The sequence below is a fragment of the Antechinus flavipes genome, chromosome 3, assembly GCF_016432865.1.
Source record: "Antechinus flavipes isolate AdamAnt ecotype Samford, QLD, Australia chromosome 3, AdamAnt_v2, whole genome shotgun sequence".
Lineage (NCBI taxonomy): Eukaryota > Metazoa > Chordata > Mammalia > Dasyuromorphia > Dasyuridae > Antechinus > Antechinus flavipes.
Genome location: NC_067400.1, coordinates 421,727,114 through 421,743,962, shown reverse-complemented (window position 1 = coordinate 421,743,962; position 16,849 = coordinate 421,727,114). Strand labels below are relative to the sequence as shown.

The 16,849-nt window shown below is 30.7% G+C and overlaps 1 protein-coding gene across 1 annotated transcript in view; it reads left to right on the top strand.

Annotated features, from left to right (window-relative positions):
- The window catches only part of UBR3 (ubiquitin protein ligase E3 component n-recognin 3), a 266,439-nt gene that overhangs the window by 184,648 nt on the left and 64,942 nt on the right, over positions 1 to 16,849 (top strand). The window contains exons 28-30 of the mRNA XM_051986192.1: positions 122 to 334; positions 2,326 to 2,462; positions 13,400 to 13,485. Coding sequence (XP_051842152.1) covers positions 122 to 334; positions 2,326 to 2,462; positions 13,400 to 13,485 — 436 coding nt within the window. The remainder of the gene's footprint in view (positions 1 to 121; positions 335 to 2,325; positions 2,463 to 13,399; positions 13,486 to 16,849) is intronic.

Below are 16,849 nucleotides of genomic sequence, written 5' to 3'. Positions count from 1 at the left end.
TTTGAAGTTAATTCCCCCAGAAAAAAAAATCCTTCAAAATTATAATATCATAGTTTTGTCTTTCCGTAAATATGTACATATTTTTATTAGCACAATTATGACATTTATTCCATCTTTTTAGAATGACCAGGTTCTTCAGGGTTTCTCTGTGGAAAAAGGAGAATTCACATGCCCACTTTGTCGTCAATTTGCTAACAGCGTACTTCCCTGTTATCCTGGAAACAATGTGGAAAATAGCCTTTGGCAGTGTCATAGTAACAAGAGCCTGCAAGAGCTCATAAAAGAGGTTGAAGAGCTTCAAGAACAGCTGGGAATTTTCCCAGTAAGCATCAGTGTAAGGCAGAAAGATCCTTGTTAATTTGTTTCTATTTTTGATTCTTTTCATTCAATCTTTCTGACTCGTTTATATTTTTTATGAATTTAATGGAAAATTGCCTTAAAGGTTTTGACTTCTGTTATTGAGTTTAAAAAAAAAGGAATAGTAGAATGTTTTATTACCAAAGTCTGTAATTATTTTCTGTCAAAATTGTTATCGTTTTAATATTGTTTTTTCCAGATTGTAAAAACACATATGTTTGTATGTACTTAGGTACTTTTCATAGAATTGTATTATCCATATATCATTTGTTATGTCTTTGTGATGAAAAGCACAATTTAGTTTACAAAAAACCTATTAATAACAGGATTTATACAGAACTACTTACATATATTTGTTAATATGTAGTTATTTATAAAACTATGTTAATGAAAAAGATTATATATTAATATTAAATATCCCAACAGCCTGGACCAACTGCTACAGTATAGTTGTTTCATCTTGCATATTTAAATTTCTTTTAATGGTATTTACCACTATAAATAACAGAAGTATCTCCTTATAATACACTTTTACCTTTAAAATAATTTTTGCATCTAGACCCATAGGGTAATGAGCCTCTAACATATAGTTATACTTGGTCTTATTAAATAAATATATTCATGAAAATTAGTTGTTTTCATTTAAAAATTTTAATTTTAATTTTTTCATTTAAAAATAATTTCTTTTGTAAGGTAAAATTATCTTTCAAATTTGAGTATATTTCCTCAAAGTGAGGTATCCTTTATTACTTTAAAGGTCAGTTAGTCTATAAACTTTTATTAAGTGCCTACTATGTACCAAGGACTGTAGTACAAACTAGTGATTTAAAAAAAAGAGGCAAAAGACAGTCCCTGTCCTTAAGAAGCTCACAATTTAATGGGGGAAACACTAGTCTATACAGGAAAAAATTTAAAGAGGTAAGGAATAATAATTAAGAGAGTTTAGGAAAGACTTTGTAGGATGTGGGATTCTATTTAAGACTTGAAGAAAGCCCGTAGTTGAAAATGAAGAGAGGTGTATTCCAGATAGAGGGAACAGCTAAAGAAACTGGAGTCAAGAGATGGATTATCATATTTGTAGTGGAACAAAGAGGCTGATATCAATTGATTGAAGAATATGTGGCAAAGGGAGTAAGGTATAAGAAAACTGAAAAGGAATAGGAGGATTGGTTATGAAGGGCCAAACAGCCATTTTATCCTGGAAGCTATAGGGGCCTCTTGGAATTTTTTTTTTTTGGGGAGGGAGATGACATGACTAGACCTATACTTCAGGAAAATCAATTTACTGGCTGAATGGAAGATGAATTGGAGTTGGGAGAGACTTGAGGTAGGCAGATCTACTAGCAGTAGTCTAAGCATGAGTTGATGAGAGCTTATACTAGGCTCATGACAGTATCACAGGAAAGAAGGGAACATATTTGAGAGATATTGCCAAGTTGAAATCAACAGACCTTGCTATAGACTGGATGGGGGGTTGGGAAATATTGAAGAATCGAGGATGACCCCCATGTTATGAGCCTAAGGAAATAGGACAATGGTACCATGCTTTATGGAAATAGGGGGAAATTAGGAAGGATGAGGGAGGGTAGAGGGAAAGATAATGAGTTTAGTTTTGGATACATTGAGTTTAAGATGTCTTGGAGATTTAGTTTGAGTTGTCTGAAAGGCAGTTGGATATGTGAGCCTAAATTTTAGCAGAGGTTAGAACAGGATAGGTAGATCTGAATATCACCATAGAGATGGTAATTAAATAAGATCAAATGAAGTAGTATAGAAGGAGAAGAGAAGGGAACTTAGGACAGAACCTTGCAGATACCTATAAGAGATTGTATTACAATGATAGTTGTATTACTGTTATAAATTTTTACATTTTAATTTTTGATGTTTTTTAATCATGAAAAACATTTATATTGTGTGTCTGTTGGCGAATTAAAAATATAGTGAACTTTTTGTTGTTATTATTATTAGTCAGAAACCAACTTAAGTAAAGAAATGGAATCTGTAATGAAGGATATCAAAAGTACTACACAAAGGAAATACACAGACTATAGCAAGACTCCTGGCTCACCAGACAATGATTTTCTCTTTATGTATTCTGTAGCTAGGTAAGTACAATATTTAATTTTTTAGGAATTTTCTCACTTCTTGTCACTCACTGGTATTATTCAATGGACCTTTGTTTTATCTAGTTGTAAAGGTTCACTTAACATAATATCTTTTTTACTTTTTCTACCTTATTTTTTGTAAACTTTTCACGATACCATTTGAAAATCAAATCTTTAAGTGGTTTTAAGAAAAATAAAATGTAGGAATATTTTTATAGTTAATTTTGAATTAAGCATTATAGAATGGTGGATGGTGGGAATTGTTAGTGTTTTTTCCAAATTGTATAATTCAAAATGAATTGGTTTTGGTTAAAAGGTTTCTATTTAGTTTGTTTTACCTATATGAAAAATGAGACAGGTTTATTTTCCAAAATATTCTATTAATCTCTGTAATGAAGAAAGTAGAAGGAAGAAAGTTAAACTTGTTCTATCTTGTCACTCATTTAATTATAGAAGCCCAGAGAAGAAAATTTTTATTTTAAATATCTAATCATCTATTTAATTATTTAATTACTTTTGTTTATTTTTAATAATTTAAATATTTAATATTTTTTAAGTTTTCGTATTTCGCGACAGGTGATTACAGTTGAAAGTAGCTTAATTAGATTAAAGAGTCAAATGAAATAAGAAAAAGCCAAGTGTATTCCACAAGTTTTAGCTAGAGGGATTCAGGTGAGATTTTGTTGGTATTCATCTCCCAAATTAGGTGAAAATAGCCTAATTTAGTAACACTTTTGAAGTACTGAAGAATATGTCTACTTAAAAGTTTTAGAGAAGTTTGTCCTGGGAAATAATGATAAGCAGAAGAGAAACTTACATTCAACTTGAAATTTTTTTTTTGCTAGCCTTTTTCTGCAGCAGTTGATATTGTCAGTTTTTCTACTTTTATGACCCGATTCTTTTTTTTTAAAATATGTTTATGCTTTTTATTTATTTTTAATTTGATAGTACTTTATTTTTCCAAGTTCATGCAAAGATAGTTTTAACATTCATCTTTGCAAAATCTTGTGTCCCAATTTTTTTTTCCTTTCTTCTGTCCTCCTTCTTGTCCAAGACAACAAGCAATCTGATATAGGTTAAACGTTTCTTATAAACATATTTTCATATTGGTCATGTTGAGCAAGAAAAATCAGATCAAAAGGGAAAAAGCATGAGAAAAGGGGAAAAAAACAAGCAAGCAACCAAGAAAGATGAAAATACTATGCTTTGATCCATATTCAGTCTCCATAGCTCTCTCTGGATATGAATGGCATTTTCCATCCCAAGTCTATTGGAACTGCTTTGAATCACCTGATTGTTAAAAAAAGCCAAGTCCTACATAATTGATCATCACATAATCTTGTTACTATGTATACTATTCTCTTGGTTCTACTCACTTCACTCAAGTATCAGTTCCTGTAAGTCTTTCCAGGCCTCTCTGAAATCATCCTGCCGATTATTTCTTTTAGAATAATAATACTCCATTGTATTCACATACCATAATTTATTTGGCCATTCTCATATGATGAGCATCTATTCAGTTTCTAGTTTCTTGCCACTACAAAAAGGACTGCTACAAACATTTTTGCACATGTGGGTCCTTTTCCTTTTTTATGATCTCTTTGGGATACAGATCCAGTAATGACACTGCTGGATCAAAGAGTATGCACAGATTGATAGTCCTTTGGGCATAGCTCCAAATTGTTTTCCAGGATGGTTAGATCAATTCACAACTCTACCAATAATGCATTAGTATTTATTACCCTATTCCTTTAAAAATATTTTTAAAAAATTTGTTTATTTTGACATTCTTTAAAAAAATTTTTGAGTTCCAAATTCTTTCCCTTTCTCTCGCTCTTCCCCCATCCATTGAAAAGGCAATAGTAATAGTGAGTACAAATGTTTATGCTTATACACACACACACACACACACACACACACACACACACACAGGAATCATGCAAAACATATTTCCATATTAGCTTTGTTAAAAAACCCAATCCAACAAAAAAGCAAGAAAAATAAAAGGAAATGAAAAAAGCATGCTTCTATCTGGCCTCAGAGTTCATCAGTTCTTAGAATCTGAATGCAGATCAAAGCATATTTTAATTTATTTTTCAGATTTTTTTTCTTTTTGTTCTGTATTTTCTTTCACAGCATGACTAATATGCAAATATATTTTACATTACTGTACCTATATCAAATTTCTTGTATATTCAACAAGAGGAGAAGGAGAATTTGGAACTTAAAATTTTTTTAAATGTTAAAAATAGTTTTTACATATGATTGGGGAAAAAGAAAATAATTAATTTTTAAAAAGAAAAATAGGGAAAACAAGATAAAAGTGTGTGTAGGAAAGTAGTACACCACTTCTCTCTTTGGAGGGAGAGAGAGTATTTTTCATCATGGATCCTTTATCATTTTCATGACCCTGTTCTTAAGTTAAGTTTTCTGTTGACATCACAGGTCTTTTGCTTCTTTTACCTATTTCTTGGATTACACTAAAGTACTTTGTAGTCTGTCTTTAAATTCACTTCAGAGTTACATATTAATAATAAAAGATGTGTAATTTGTTAACACCAACGTGACATTTCTTTAAACTTCTCTTCTTAAAGGAATGTAATCTGTGAGGTTATATATAGCTCCCCTGCTCACTTCAGAAAGAGTAGTACCACTGCCAGCTGGTGGCCAAACTGCATCTCCCTGGGAATGAGTGAAAGACAAACACAAACTAGTGACTGAATCAAATAATATAATTATAATATTTGGTGATTTTTAAAAGTTCTTTACATACCTTATTATTTCACTTGGCCCATCTAAGAGTTTGAGAAACTAAAACTCAAAACGATTAATGACTTGACCAAGGATGAATACTGAACATGAAATTACAAGTGATAAGGGTGGATCACAGGACCAATAGATTTTTAAAATGGGAAATATTCTGGTCAGCATATTTTCAATGAAAGATAGTCATTTAGCTTGTTTTTCAGATTTGTGAGGAAAAATTATAAATTGAGGAAAAAATGAAAATAAGATGTGTGATTTTAATTATGATTTGAAATTTAGATGGTAAGTACATAGTTTATATAGAAAAGATGACATTGTTTGAATATGTTAAACTTTCAGAGTAACAGAAAATGTGATAGTCTAGTTCATTTATTTTTCTAGTTACCTGAGAAGTGACCATGGAGAACATCCATGGATAATCAATTTTCAAGGATCTTGTAGCTCTCATTAGTCTTATCACTAGTCTTCACTGAGATAATGCTTATAAACTACTTTGTAAATTTTAAATTGGTATATAAATATCACTTAATATTTTTATGCTCACTCTATAATATTGTAGGTTTGTAGTTATTTTAGGAAATTGGACAGATTCTTTATGGATCATAAGATCCTCTGTAATGTGCTCATATTCAAGTACAAGGTTGGTGCATCTTCCTAGCGCTTATCTTTTACTGAAGTGTAGAAAATTCTAATTATTTGAGTTTTCCACGGGTTTAGATTCTGAATAATTGGGAATGTCATGTACACAAACATTAATCCCCTTCTACTCTAAGTAATGTATGAGAAATACATGTGTTGCTTTAAATTTTGAGATCCGTTTCCCCCCTTTATAAAAGTGTCTTAATAAACTTTATAAAAGTTTATGAAAATTTGCATATTAGTCATGCTGTGAAAGAAAATACAGAACAAAAAGAAAAAAATTGCTGAACCAAAAAGGAAACATAACTATAAGCTAGAATACTGACCATGATTTTTTAAGATAGTAGAAGGTGAACAGTTCGTTGTATAACACAGTAATAACTTTGTAGAAAACTCATATCAACTTACTGTTTTGCCATTTTATGGCTAAAAAGAGGTAGATAAAGCCAATTCAATTCAACAACATTTATTAAATATCTACTACTTTTAAGGTTGTGCTAAAGGTTGGAAATACAAAGATAAAAAGTGTAAGGCTATTTTTCTCTTTTTCTTCCTGTGGAATGTAAGCTTCTTGAAGACTGAAACTGTTTAGAGTTTGTTTTTTGTATGTTGTCTTTGTATTCACAACCTAGCATCATACATTGCACGTTGATTAATGTTTGAGATAAAAGAAATGAGTGACTCTCAAAAAGATGGGAAGCAATATACTTATTCTTCAGTTTATTAGGACTATGAAATTTAGATAATTATAATGCAGGTTAGACTGAGACAAATACATAGAGGTTAAACATACATGAGACATTTAGGGAGAGAAGAATCACTTCTGGTTGGGGGGTCAAAGTGTATTTTGTAGAGTAGGTAGCATTTTAGCAGTTGAGTCTTGAAAAAAATAAAGTTTTTTTTGTTTTTTGTTTTTTTGTTTTTTAGGCAGAGATGTAGATGGAGGTTTTTCAGACATAAGAGATAGTTAATGCAAATGCATGGAAAAGGCTGGATGAGATTGAATAATAACTAAAAGTCTAGTTTTAGTGGAAAATAGAATGAATGAAGGTAAATTGATGTAATAAGAATGGAAAGGAAGATTTAAAGCTCATTTTGAAGGGACCAGAATAAGGAGTATACTTAAAGAAGCCATTGAGTGCTTTGAGCAGGACAATAGCATGAAGATTTTTTTGATACTTGTATGAAGGAAAGCATGAAGAAGAAAAAGGATAGACAGTCTATAACAGTTCATATAAGAGGTAATAAGAGTCATCAAAGCAAAAGAAAGGAATGGACAGATATGACAGAGGTGTTTTAGAAGTAGAATTCATAGGACATAGTACTTGATTGGAAGTGAGGATTTTGATGATACTAGTAGTGTCAGTAGTGCTAGGTAAATTAGGAAACTGTGTTGGCATTGTGAGAAAAATAACTTCAGTTTTTTACATTGAATTTGAGTTATTGGTAGAGTATACAGATGGAGTTTTAATGTGGGAATTTGTGGAAATTTAAGACTGAATGTCAACAGAGATTGGGTAAGATAGATTTGGGAACCATTCACATGGAAAGGTATTAGTTGAAACCATGAATATGAATGAAATTGCTAAGAGAGTGAGACAGAGAGAGAGAAGAGAAGAGGGACATTGACAGAGCTTTGGAAGATGATCAACTTTAACCAAGCAAGAGAAAGAAAAGGAATTGTGAGGAGACAGAGAAAGCAGGTGAAAAAAATTGCAATATTGCTCAAATAGTTTTAGAAGCTTTAGATTGTTTTAGAAACAGTAGAGACTATCAAAGAAGGAATTAGTTGGCTGTATCTGATGATTTAGTAGAAATAACTCATAGCTGATGATTCAAAAAAGGTCTTTAGAATTAGCAGTTAGGTGATTTGGACAGAGTGGTTTCAGTAGAGGGAAGAGAAAAGAAGTTTCATTGCAGGGTATCAAAGAATGACTGGACAGGAAGTAGAAAGAGGGAGCAAATTATTTATTCCTAAAATTTGGTAAGGGAGGCTTAGGATAAGATCTTTTTCTCTTCTTCATTTCAGAATTCTGCCATATATTTTCACAAATGAGGGAAAAATGAGAGAGAAAAGATGATGATCCACTTAGTACAGTCTTAGAGTAAACAATAGGGGAAATAGGTTCTTGGAATCAAGAACAAAAATGGAAGGAAGAATCTTTGCAAGGAGGACCAGCTTTTAGAATGGAAGAAAGAGGGAGAGAATCTGGTGATATTTGAAGATTAAAAGTGTGGAGGAAGGAAGATGAAGAATTCATGCTGGGTGACATAAGTTTTTTTGAGCAGAGTAGGAAATGGGCTTATCTGAGAGAGAGTAAAACATGTGTTTAATAAAGTCGCAGATATTTTTGAGGGAGGACAAAACAAAATAGTTGTCTCAGTAATGTTAGTCTCCTGTCTTACCCTAATCCTCTATTGGTAGCAGAGGCTAAAGCCACAAAGTAATGAATTATGGAGGTAATAAGTATATCTCTAATATGCCTCCTCAGTTTTTTTTTGAATCAGGTCTCTACCAGATAACATCAAATGTTTACTTACCTTAAGATTCACTTGAAGCAATGAAAAAGAAACCTGAAATTTAATAAAAATATCACTTATAAAATACAAAATAATTCCTATTTGGAATGTAAATTTCTTAAGTTAGGATCTAGCTCTTTTATCATTCTATTATGCTTCACCTAGCATAATTTAATTACATAGTACCTATTTAAAAGGATGATTTTTATTCTCTTATGGTTTAGTTAGCATTCAAAGATGATTTGCATCTAGAGGGAGAGGACTGGGGGTTTAAGTCTTTTGAACTAACTACTTAACATAAGCTTAATTAAGCAAGTTACTCAACACCTCTGGGTTGAGGTTTCCTTATTTTCTAAATGAATAGGTTGTACTATATGGCATCCAAAGGCCCTTTCAGATATAAATCTCTTATCCTGTCATCTTGTCTCACGGCACCAAAATTTGTCATAAATATCTTAAACTTAATTTTTCCTTAATGGAGTTTATTTTCCTCCTAAAACCCATTTAAAAACAACAACAACAACAACAACAACAACAACAACAACAACAACAACTTCACTGTGTCTATTGAGGGTGCTTCAGCCCTTAACTCTTCACTCTCCCTCAAACCCCATATCTAATCACTTGTGAGATCCTGTTAATTTTTCCTTTACAACATGTTTCCTACCCACCATCTTTCTGCTTTCCTAATCACCATTTTAGAAGCACTCACTTCTTGCTTCAAATATTTCAGTAGCTGTTTACATCTAACATTAATTAAGCACCAGCTCTGTGCCAGGTAATGTTTTAGGGGTTGATAAAAAGACAGAAACAATTCCTGTCTTTAATGAGTTCATATTTTATTGTTTTGTAAATTTTAAAGTCCTTTATAAATGCTTGTTGCTTATTCTTATGCAGAGAGACACTATATATATATATATGTATATATATATGTATGTGTATATATATGTATGTATGTATGTATGTATAAGGTAATTTTGGGGAGAATTAGTATCAACCAGGCAGATCAGGAAGGACATCAAATGGAAGGTGGTGAAGAGCTATCTCTGAAGGGAAAATAAGGTTTATAAAAAGTGGAAGAGAAGAGGAAATTCATTCCATGAATGGAGAATAGAAGTAATGTATAATATGGTTTACAGGTAGAGTGGTGCCAGGTTGGCAACTTAACTGACTAAAAAAGATTTATGCGTAATCCTAGATGCATTAAGAAACCATTAAGTTTACCTAAAAATGAAGTGACATGATCAAAACTGTGCTTTACAAATATCTTTGTCAGATAAGTGGAGGGTGGATTAGAGTAGCAGAAATCTGAGACAAAGTGACCAGTTCTGAGGCTGTTGATAATCAGTGATAACGTTGGCTGAGTAGACAAAGTAAGTGATTTTATGGAGGTAGCATTGGCCATACTTGGAAGTAGGAAAAAGTAAGATGAAGTAGAGTGAATAAGTAGAGTTGGCTATGGATTTAGCTTAGGCGATTACAAGAATGGCAGTGCCTTTAGAAGATCCTAGACAGATTTGGGAAAAATGCTAGTTTGGAGGGAAAGATAATGATTTCTTTTTTGGATATGTTGAAGATGAGATGCATTTGGGAAATCCATTTCTAAATGTCTGATAGGCATTTGGTGACGTAAAACTAGAGCACAAGAGTTTAGGGCTTTATTTGTAGATTTGGGAGTTGTCTGCATAGAGATAATAATTAAATCCCTGGAATCTCACAAAATCACTGAGAATGGAAGTAGTGAAGAGAAGAGGCACAGGACAAAATGATGGAATATGTCCAAAAGAGGTGGGGATATGGATATTGATTTAGCATATAAGAGAGAAATGGAAGGGTCAGATAGGAATTTTCATGATTGAATTAATATTAAAATTACTTTAATAATAAATATATTGATTAAAATATTTTTGAAAAACTTTGATTCCCTAAATCATGTTTGTAAAGATTGGATATTCATTTCTGTTGAAATTTATAGTAGTTTAGATGTCTGTCTCTTTAATTCTGGTTTCTCAAAGGCCATTTCTCCCAGAGGAATACATTGTTATAATTGCTTACTATTTATTATCAAAACTTAATTCTTTGAAGAGGGAAGCTCAGTATTTCTAATGAGTGACTCCAGCCTCTTAAATTACTTCTCATAATGGTGTAGCACATATTTATATTTACTTTTAGTTGCTTGGAGAAATCTAAAAGAATTTCTGTAGCTTTAGAAGGATTATAAAGAAATTATTTGAAGGGTATGATTATTTGTATGTCAGTGAAACAAAATGCTTCTGTTCAAGTTTTACTATATTTCCAAATAAATTTTTTTTTTAAGTAGGATGAAACACATTTTTTGCTTGGACAAAGTATGGATAGCTTCCTAAAGCACCAAATTATTTGATATTGTTTATGTTGAAATAAGAAATGACAGAGATTTCAGGGATTATTCTAGCCCCTCACATTCTAGGTTGGACATGACCTGGAGCTGTTGATAAATAGGGATGAGGACTAATCTTGTGATTTGATAAAGGGAATTCCCAGATTCACTTTTGGTGCAGGCAGCATCTTTCTTTTCTGTAATTTAGAGTCTTCAGAAGTTGCCTTGAGCATGAAAAGGTTCAATGATAGACCGAGAGTAGCATAACCACCATCTGTCAGAGGTGGGACATGAACTCTTGTCCATTTTTGCTCTATCAGGGTTAGGGACAGAGGAAGGGGGAATTTATTTATCTGTGAAAAGTAGTACTTATTAATTCTTTCTTACACTAAAGAGTCTCTTTTTTTCCTTTCTTCTCAAGTCAATGTGAGTAAATTCATATTAAACAATATAGAATGTAAGGGTTTACTTTTTTCCATATTCAGAAAGTCATATATTCAGAAAGAGGGATAGGGAAAGAAAATATAGTAGTGTGTATTTCTCAACATTCAGTGAAAATCACACATTGGGCATTTAATACTTTTTTCTCCTTTGTAGGTCTGTATGCAGAACATACATAATTATTTTTCATATATACACATGTAAATATATATATGTACATATATATATATACACACACACATACACACCCCAAACTTAATTAAAAGAGATAGTCTTTGGCATGACTGAGATGGGATTGGAATTTATGATGGGAGTTGGTCCCTAATATTATCAAAGATATCAGAGCACCTAATAATAAGTGAGAACTTTGGGCAGGCATTTCATATTACAAAAGAAGCTGGCCAGTGATCTTTCTACCATTATCTAAAACATGGGAATAAAGTTAGTAGCTTTTTCCCCAGAATATTCTAGATTTAATCCTCAGATTATGTATTACTTTAAAATATCTACTATTTATAATGGAATGAAAAACTGAAAGTGTTCTTACCGTTATGTATTTAATAAGACTGTTTGCATCTCCTACAGAAATAAAATGTAAAATTCTGAATCTGACTTTTGTTCATTAAAAATTGTTAGTGTTTCTGGCTAGCTCTTTTAAATACTATCTAGGCGATCTCAGTTTTTATAAGAGAATATAGCCATGAATTTTTTTCTACAGATTTAGGCAACAGAAGATTTGTGAAAACAAAATATATTGATCTCATTTATATTCCATTGATGAAGGAACACATGCTGGTCTCCGCTCGCTTTCTGTCCACTAATATGAAATCCTTGTCCCTGCTTCTTTGCTGGTAGGTTTTTAGAAGTTCAGTGAGCAATGCAAATCGCCTGAAGAGTGGAAAATTCCCTTGTCACACAGATGCCCTTATCAGCAGCAACCAGATGGAGCTCTGAGCAGGAACATTATCAATGTTAAATTGCTTTTTTTCCCCTTGAGTAGAGAGGATTAAAGCATTCCTTCAGAAATGGGTGGCAAATGCTGCAACTTAAGGATATTAATATTTGGAGGAGTTAGTATTTTTAGAAGCAAAAATATGAAAATACCTCACCAAAATATTTCATATTCCAATTCTAAATATTTCTAAATATTTTCAAATAAATAAAATAGTTGTATATTCTTTCTATAATGAAATGTAAAAGTTTTAAGTTTTATATTTTAAAATGATACCTTTTTTGGTTATTGATATAAATTCTATATCTTATATATAAATTATTCATTTTTAGCAACAGAAAAGCATGTTTACAGAAAATAGTTTCAGAAACAGTATTCTGTATTGTCTGATTTTTTTGATGAAAGGCAAAACAATACTTTAAAACAATTTAAACATACATAATTTTATGTTTGAATTTAGTCTAATTAGAGTTTCACTGCACCATTAAAGGAGTAACTTTTCGAGTTCTCCGTGAATTCACCTATAAAACTAATTTTAAAATGCTCACTATTATCACTATGATGTATGCTAATAATTACTAAACATTTTGCAAATACAATATTATTGATAGTTATTACTAGTAGTAATATTCATAAATGTTAATAGTCATCTTTTTTCTAGAGATTTCTAGAAAATTTATCTCAGGTTGATGAAAGAGATTGCTTTTTATGGTTTTTTAATATCTTTAGACTCTTATATTAGTGATGGTATCTGCAATATTTAAAATGTTGCCTTAATTCTAATAGTTGATCTGTTTCTCCCAAGGAAAATATATATTTGTAATTTGTATTAATGAAAGCATCAGTGGTTAAGAATGCATTTATTGTACACTGTTTTCATTAAGAACTAAACAGTTTCATGAAGTATTTTGGAGGCTATTTTTTCCCTTGAGGCCCAATTTTTCATGTTTTTTTTTTGGGGGGGGGGCAAAAGTTGAACTATGGCAATAGTTATAGTGACAAATATAAATTTTTTCCCAGGTACAAATATAAATATGTAATAAAAGATGACAGAATTGATTTCATTTCTGAATTTATCCCTAAATATCAGATCAGAACATATACTTATTTTCAGTCTATTAATTGAATTATATATTCACATATAGCAGTGGGAAGGAGAGATTTTGTTTTTGTGTGTGTATGTTCATTTAATTTAACCCCCAAAAGGACTAAGCTTTTAACCTAATGACTTTGTAAATTGCTTTAATGCTTTATTTATAGGACCAATTTGGAACTTGAGTTAATTCATCGTGGAGGGAATTTGTGTTCAGGGGGAGCAAGCACAGCTGGCAAACGATCTTGTTTGAGTAAGTATTTAAAACTACTAAATTCAGTTAACTTTTGAACTAAATATTAAATTTTTAGAAACAAGTATAAAATAAAGTTTACTTTTTGGTATAATTTGAAATTTTTTCCAAATTTCTTGAAGTTTGTTTTAGTCTATTTTATTATGACTAACCCTTTTCAAGCTAAACACATACTTCTCTAATTTTAAGATATATTTGTAATCTAACATAATTTAAATTCAGGAAGCAAATTGATTTAGTAATGAAATGATTATATTCCCAACTATAAAAAATAATTGGCTTTTTCATCCCCTGTCTTACTTCTTTTGAAGGGGAACCTTTACATTGATTAGTTTTAAGAAAACATTTTATAAAAACTATTTCATCTGTAGGTTTCTTAGTAACATTCTACTAATTAAATTTGAAATAAATTTGAAATGTGCTATTTTGTTATGTTTCTAGTATTTCTGAATGAATTTTTCAGGAAAAATATTTTTTCTGGTTCAAGCTCTTTCTAGTAGTTGTGATATTGATTGAAGATTAATTTGGATACTTAAAAATAGGTTTTTGAAAGTGTGATTTTAGTGTTAGAATTAGCCATCATTTTAATTACATCATTTGGAAGAGTGTCATCACAGTTAGGCACAGAATGCTAATTATGCCCACTTTTCTACTTCTTTTAATTGTCCCTTCAACAAAAAAAGTTGATGATAGACTTTTTTGGGGGGGAAATATACAGCCAGTTTTAAACTTATAAGATATTTTCCTTAAAAGACCAAAAATAACTTGAAAAAAAGTTATCAGTATGTTCTTGTCCTCATGTTGCCCTCATGCATATTTTAAAAATAATGTATATATCTCATTGCAGGTTTTTTAATTATCAAGATGATGCAGAATTATTAAAATAAACTAAAATAAACTAATTTAAGACTTTGTTAGAGTATACTGAAATGATACTTTAGAGTTTGCAGATGATACTTTGTTAAAGACTAGGGTAATAAGCCCATTGTTGAAACATGTACATAATTAATGTATTTACATGGATTGTAAAATTAGTGATATATTGAAAAGAATAACATGACTCTTAAGAAGATATACTACTTTTCACTTCTACTCTGCATGAAATTTTAGCCACTAGGTTTTTCCATTATATAAAATAACTTATTTTGAAACTTATTATTAATTGCTCTGTAACATTGTTATGTATTTAAGAGAGAATTGTACTTAAGAATTCAGTAAAGTGATTTCAGCTATATAATTTATAAAGGGCTACTTTTTTCTCTGAAGCTGACACATAGGCTGTTTTCCAAATATCTGACCAGTTTTATAAGAATTCTAATGACTATTATATCCTTTGATAATCTCAACTTCAACTTAAACTCTTTAATGAGGTGTGCTATTTGGCCTTTGTGTATTGTTTTTCAGAGATATATTGGTGTTTTATAGGTGATTTTATTTATATGGTAGAAAAGGGACTTGCTAAAAATCCTTTGTTAGTTTCACTATTATTGTAAGGCATATTTTAACTTTAATGTAATAATGTAACTTTAATGTTATTTCATTACTAAATCTTTTATAAAATTTACCTTAATTATAAGGTATATTTTTGTAACTTTAATGTCAATTCAATATCATTTGATCTCTTATTTATGTCTATTTAGACAAGTTTAACCAAAATGTCTTATGTCTTAGAATAAATTATTATCCTTTTGAAATATAAATTAACGTTTATTTCAATTCATTATTTATTTATTTTTGATAATATTTTAAAATTTTAAGTATTAAATTTTCTCCCTCCCTCTCAGCTCTGTTCCACTGACTAATAAATCAAATAATATAATATCAGTTATATATGTGAAATCATATACAACATATTTTCATATTTCAAATAAAGTAAGAACATTATGCTTCAATTTGCATTCAGAATTAATCAGTTCTCTCTCTGGAAGAGTATAGCATTTTTTTTTTTTAAATCTTGAGTCTTTTGTAATTATCTTGGAACACTGTATTGATCAGAGTAGCCAAGATCATCATTATTACAACATTGCTATTACTTTGCATATGATGATCTTGTTCTTCTTAATTCAGTTTGCATCATTTCATATAGATCTTGCCATATTTTTTTCTCAAGCACAATAGCATTCCATCACAATCATATGCCATAACTTATTCAGTCATTCTCTAATTGATGAACTTCCCCATAATTTCCAATTGTTTGCTACCACAAAAAGAGCTGCTATATCTTTATTTGTACTTATAAATCCTTTTTCTTTTTCCTTGATGTCTTTGGGGTATTGATTTTTTGTTGTTTTGTTGTTTTGGTTGTGTCCAACTCTTTGTGACCTCATTGGGCTTTTTTTTATTAAAGATATGGGAGTGGTTTGCTATTTCCTCCTCTAATTTATTTTACAGATGAAGAACTGAGACAAACATGGTTAAGTGACTTGCCCAGGTAAACATATTTAATTAAGTGTCAAACCAGATTTGGACTTACAAATATAAGACTTCTTGGCTCTACGCCCAGTACTCTAGCCATTATAGCTAGGTAAGATGCTTAGTATAAATCTAGTAGTGGTATTACTACATCAGAGAGTATGCACAGTTTCATAGTCCTTTGGTATAATCCCATATTGTTCTCCAAAATGGTTGAATCAGTCCATTATACTATCAACAATGCATTAATGTATCTAGTTTCCCTCATTCCCTCTAGCATTTTCATTTCTCATAGATGTGAAGTAGTTCCTCATAATTGTTTTAATTTGCCTTTTATTTAGATTATAGATACTTTTTATTTCTTCTGAAAACTTCTTGTTCATATACTTTGACCATTTATCAATTAGGGAATGGCTCTTATTTTTATAAATTTAATTGATTTGCAAAATATTTGATAAATGAGGTCTTTATTAGAGAAATTTATTGTAAAATATTTATTGTTTATGGCATTTCCACCCAGCAAAATATAATTTTCTCTTATGATTTCTTTTAATGAGATCTATTTTTACTTTTTCTTTCTCTGAGATCATGTCTGCTACCCCTGCCTTTCTTATTTCAGCTGAAGCATAATAGGTTCTGCTCCAGCTCTTTATTTCATTTCTGCATGTATCTGTTATGTGTATCTTTTGTATAGAACTTATTGTTGGATTCTGGTTTCTAATCCATTCTACTATCTCCTGTTTTATGGGTGATTTCATCCAATTCACATTTATAGTTATGATTACTAACAGTATATTTCTTTCCATCCTATTTTCTTCTGTTTATCCTTTTCTCTCTTTTTATCCCATCCATCCTAAAGTCTATTTTGCTTCTGACCATTGCCTCCTTTATTCCCCCCCTCTTCTTTTTATCATTTCCCCCCTTATTTTTTATCCTTTTCCCCTTCTGTTTC